General features: G+C 39.2%; 1 protein-coding gene across 1 annotated transcript in view; it reads left to right on the forward strand.

The window, feature by feature from the left end:
- Positions 1-3,962, forward strand: part of MDFIC2 (MyoD family inhibitor domain containing 2) — a 45,744-nt gene extending 41,782 nt beyond the window's left edge. Inside the window, exon 5 of the mRNA XM_030501846.1 lies at positions 3,703-3,962. Within this exon, the coding sequence (XP_030357706.1) occupies positions 3,703-3,962 (260 nt within the window). The remainder of the gene's footprint in view (positions 1-3,702) is intronic.
- Positions 3,963-6,000: the final 2,038 nt, after the last annotated feature.

Here is a 6,000-nt window from a genome sequence, read left to right on the forward strand (position 1 = left end):
TCTCCAGGAACCATTACCATCTCTATTATATTACTGATCCTGTAATAAAAGGGATGTCTCTGATACATCTATTAGAATACATTTAATTTCAGTGAAGGATCTGAAATATTTATTTCAATTAGGGAACTTGTCTTCTAGTCCAGACACTCACGATTTTCTCAGTTTGCTGACTATCTGATCAGGCCCTCAACCATTACTAGCACACAGGTGTGTACCATGTGATGCAAATAACAGATTTCATACTCCTTAAAAAAGCTAAAAGTGAAGGAAATTAACAAAAAAACCCCAAACAATCTGTGCTCAATTAATAATGTTAAAGGCTGGAAGGAAGCCAAGGAAACCAAAGGAAGCCAGATTTGTGGTTGTCACTGCATACTCTGCTCACTCTACTCTGACAAGTTACTGCTTGTTCCCATACACGAGGCCAAATCCTGTTTGCTGGTGCATGGAAAACCTCTGAAGGCAGAGAGATAGCTAAAGAAATCTGCAATTATTTTGTTCTCTGCACTCAGAGAGGAGCAGATCCAAAGCTCACAGATTCACCAAGGGTGACCATCCTGGGTTCAGTGAGCTTTGGGCCAGGTTTGTTCAGGGCATCCTCTGCATGAGCAGAGGGTAAGCTGACAGCCATCAAATAAGAGCAGGAAAACTGAGAGATGAGGCAGGCAAGCAAAATTATTAGAAGTTCTTCTTTTGTGCTAATTAATCTACTAATGTAGAGAATGAGAGCTGAGGTCATTGTTCTCACTGAGATAAATGCAGTAATGCCGTTTCACAAACAGCAGGGAAAACCGAGAGAAAACAGGAGATTGCATCTTCTTTTATGCAGTTTGTGGCTAATTTATTTTCAAATATATAAATGAATGCATAGGAACGGATGTTTAATTGCTAATATCTATTATTTATATACATTACCCCACTTAAAACAGGACAAAAAAGCCTCGCACATGCAGATTTTTCGAAATGTGTTACATCCATTATCACAGTTCATGGTGTGTGCTCTGATGGGAGTTTAAAAGCATCTTTACTGCACATCACAGACTCTGTGCTGAAACATTACTTTATTATTAAAATCTTGTGCTTTTTGTGTGCTCTCTTTCCTGGATGAAGCCCTACGAATCAGATCTATTCTCTTCAGATTACATAAGCACCATTATGGTTAATACACTCAGGAGAAAAATATGTTATTAGAAAACAGATCTTTGGAGAGGGAAAACATATTGAAAGATCCTTAACTGATATATAATTTTGAGTTTCATCCCTCACACCTATGTATAGGAAGGAAATGTCATAAACATAAGATATCCAAGAAGAATAGTCTTAATTACACCAAGGACTACTGGGTAAAATGATTACATTTTCTACAGTGTAAATTTCATACAATTAAATGCAGCAGTATCACCTTATTAAATGTTTCAATTTTATAATCATTTCAGTTCATTTAGTTAGGAAAAAATATAAGCATGAATTTACTAAGTATCACCAAAATCTAGTCATTCTTATTCTACAGAACTGACTTAGAAGTTAGTTGTGCTTGTCTGAACTTAAATAGATTCTGACATATTTAAATAAGTATTAAAACTGATAACATTGGTGATGATATGCTACTTAGAAACAAGTTCAACCACCTGCTATTTATTCTTGCTACCTGCTTTCACTGCTTCTTTTTTATATATATATGAAGAAGCTGGAATGATTTTTTAATTTTGTTTTTCATGAAGAAAGCTTTCTTCAAAAGAAAAAAAAAAAAAAAAGCTTAATTCTGGAAAGTTCCTGGCAGTGAACTTTATGTTACGTGAGATAGAAAATGCCACAACAGAACCAATGCAGTTGAATGAGTTCACAGTTAGTCATCCTAGGGCAAGAAATGTGGTTATAACCATATGCTTTCCTGAAAGAACCAATGAAAAGGCATTCATATTGTTGAAGGCATTTTTCCTTTCCAAAAACAAGAAGGGAAAAAAAACACAAATTGAAAGGTCTGGGTCTTTGCACTCCAACTGGATTCACACAGTCAGAATCTCACACCTGCTCCGAGCCCTGCTGCACCCGGAGGCAGCTTCCCCAGATGCTGTAATTCGAACGGTTGGGAGTTAATTAGTTGATTTTTGAGGGGAACAAATATAACACAAAGTTTTTGTCACAGTGAGCAAGTTTTCAGGAATATTTACTGGCTCTAGACACACATCCAGGATGATTCTGGTTTCCAAACTTTTCTCTCCTTTCAAAAATTCACAAGTCTGTGAATGAAGAGGTGAGAAACCCACTTTGGTGAAGAAGTGGAAGGACTCCGGGCTGAGAATCGGTCAGCACGCTGCCCACTGTAAATGCTCTTCTCCTGACTTGCTTCTCCTCCCTGTCTTTGGCTAGGCAACCTACCTGTCATGTAGACGATACTCATGTCATTAGAAACATGAGGGCCCGACCCACTCTCCACAAAAGCTTTGGGTTTTTGCGCACTGACTTCCAGCAAGGATTGATCCAGACTGGAACAGACTTACAGCACAGAAATTTTAAATGTTTAAATAAGAAGGATTCAGTTCTGCATGCTGTGTGCAGGCAAAAATGCCCCTAAAAGTTGTTTGGGGTTTTTTCTGCTGATTTTTTTTTTTTTCCTTCCTAGAATAACATGACCATCCCAGTGATTATTATCTTTAATTGCAAATTTTTGTGAAAAGAAAGTAAACTCCAGTGTCATGTGCATTAGCGTCCTGGTTTAACCCCAGCTAGCAACTAAACACCACACAGCAGAATGGGGGAGAGAATTGGAAGAGTAAAACTGAGAAAACTCGTGGGTTAAGACAAAGACAGTGTAACAGGATAGAAAAGAAAAAAAATAATAATAATGATAAAAGCATTAGAATATACATAACTAGTGATGCACAATGCAATTGCTCACCACTGGCTGGCCGATGTCCAGCCGGTCCCCGAGCAGCAGCCCCAGCTAGCTTTCCCCCTCATTTATATACTGAGCATGATGTCATACGGTTTGGAATATCCCTGGGTCAGTTGGGGTCAGCTGTCCCAGCTGTGTCCCTTCCCAACTTCTTGTGCCCCTCCAGCCTTCTTTCTGGCAGGGCATGAGAAGCTGAAAAGTCCTTGACTTGGTATAAACACTACTTAGCAACAACTAAAAACATCGGTGTGTTATCAACATTTTTCTCATACTAAATCCAAAACACAGCACTGTACCAGCTACTAGGAAGCAAATTAACTCTCTCCCAGCTGAAACCAGGACAACTGGTCAGGTAGCACATGTGGCACCACAAAACAGCAGCACTTCTGCACTCCTGCAAGGCTGCAAACGCCCCTGCAGAGCATCCCTGCACATGCAGGTCACTCCTGTACTGAAATTTATAGCCCACTTTAAGAATCTAGAGCCATAGAATCATGTAGGCAGGAAAAGGCCTTTAAGAACATCAAGTCCAACCATAAAGTTGGTCAGAGTACTTGTTCCTCTGAACTTCACTGCCACAGAATACTTTCATTCAAATCAATTTTATGCCACTGTTGTTTTTCCAGACAAACGACATAGAAAATAAATCCTTTCATTTGACTCAATGGAAGTACTTGTCATCACTGTATTTTTTGTCTACCCTGTGTGCTGCCTCACATCTCATTTCTGTGTAGTCCCACTAGCCTAAGCCTAGGTAATCAAGCACGCCCTTTTTCTTATGTCTTGCTGCTTTTCCTTTCTCTTAGATGAATGTGCGACACTTATCCTGGCCTGCTTGTTCTGCCAATTTTGGGACTTTCTTATAATGCTGCCTGATACCTGTGAACATTGGCTGACAGATACCTGTTGTCCATCCAATAGATACTACCAGACCTCCAATGAAGACCACGCCAACAATGACTGCAACTGTGACTGTGACATTGATTGCAGTCTTTTTGAGTCCTGCCATGAGACTGGTGAATGCCTGGAACTTGCCATGGAGATTTCTGAAGTCTGCTATCGCTAATAGGGAAATAATTGACAAAATCCCTCAAAACTACCTGAAAGTAAACTGACAGAGTACAAAGGAGGGTTCGTTGGGTTTTTTTAGAGATAACAATAATAACCAGAGTGTTTGCCAATCAGGACTATGTGCATCATGCTGCTCTCACTCTGAAGGTCTGTATATCTGTAGCATCCTGGTTGTGTGATTTCACAAACTGCTGAAACCAATAAAGGGCAAAAAGGGTCTTCTACATTGCCGTAGACAACAACAGAATTCCTAAGTGCCAAGCGTGCTCAATGCTTTACCCACTGTCAATCCAAGGCTTTTATAAACCTCTAATTGCTTTAAACATGGATTTCCCCATTCATAAACACAGGACAAATTAGGACATTATTTTAGGACTGATATATATTAGTTCATCTTCCTAATGGATTCGTACCTAAACATATATTACACATTGTTGGTTATTATTAATAATGTATGATATAGCATCATTTTATAATTAAAAATTTATTTATTCAATCGCTTAAAACACACTTATATGCTCAGTTTAGGTAGAAAAGAAAATTAAATGAATTAGAAACCATGCTAGCGGTAATTACAGCAAATGTCTCTAAAAATCTCCAGTGAATTTTGTAGAGGAAGCATTTTAACAGGGTAGTGCAATTCGACAGTGTATTAATGTGCGTGCCTATGGTTATGTAATAACAGGTTATGCCTATTGTTCATTAGTTATAGGAAAGGGCTCCTTAAGTGTAATTAGCCTAAATGGGAATTGACTGCACACTTCCAGAGGAGAATTACCCCGCGGATAGCCAGTAACTCCTTTGCCTGGTTTTCATTTGTAAGATTTCTGCAAGCAGCAGAATATTGCCACCCATTCTAGTGGAAACAGGCATCTCCACCTGTGCACAAAAGATTGCAAAATGACAGTATCTATCCTGGCTGTGCTTTCAAACTCCCTCTATCTCTTTTCTGATGGCAGGTCTGATTAATAAAAAGGAAATACATATTGCACATTACACATATGACAACAAAAGCATGTAAATTCAGCTGCCTGAGGGTGCAGAATGCACGTATTAAGCACAGAGGAAGACACAGAGTTGGTTGCTCACATTAGGTATTTGTAGACTAACATCAAAGACAGTGTTTGCTTTGTATAGGCACTGAAACTTCTCTGCAAACCCCAATGATCTCAGTGCAGAAGTGCCTGGGGAATCCCAAACAAGAATCCTGAATGAGATGGTGGGATACTCAGCATTGCTGAAATCATTAAAGCCATGATTATTAAACAATAATAATCTGTTTAATAATCTGAGTTTCAAATCTGTATTCCTAACACACAAATATTTAATGGAAACAGAAATTTGTGTGAATTTCCTTTTTTTTTCCCCTAGTTCTGGAAAATTCATTTTTTCAAAAAAATCAGGAAATAAGAAGTAGGTAGAACTGTGGATGATCTTTGTACAGGTATCTTACAAAGCTTAGTGACCCAAGGACAACAAACCTTAGAAATGCAGTGAGAAGCCCAGCACACCTTGTTTCTGTGCTCCTTCCAGAACATCGATGGGGAGTAAAGAGGGTTCCTTTTAATTGAGATATCACATTATGAGTTGTAGTCACCTGAAGGAACAAAGTCATTAATCCTTAATTGCCACACCTGTGCTAGCTGATCATCTGGGTCTGGACGTAGCCCCAAACAGCACTAAACATTCCTATCCCAGAAGACCTGTTTTTGCACACCCTGCTGAATTTTAATGCTCCGGTTTGTACTCGCCCACAGATTTTTGACATGAAGTCTCCAAATAGTGAGCCTCACAACTAAACTCTCAGTGCAACTTCTTCGGCCACAGAGGCTTGGATCATTCCACTTTCCACCATAGCTTGTCCTCAACAGAGTGGCAACTGGGCATGTAGGAATAAAGACACTGACCCAAAGCATTTAAGAGTCAGATAAGGGAGATATCTGCCCCACATACCGTTTCTTAGAGAAATACCAATAGACATGCACATTGGCAGTCCTTGCTCTTGATACTGCTGTCCAAAAGGGCAGATTTCA

This window comes from Strigops habroptila, chromosome 11, assembly GCF_004027225.2.
Source record: "Strigops habroptila isolate Jane chromosome 11, bStrHab1.2.pri, whole genome shotgun sequence".
NCBI lineage: Eukaryota > Metazoa > Chordata > Aves > Psittaciformes > Psittacidae > Strigops > Strigops habroptila.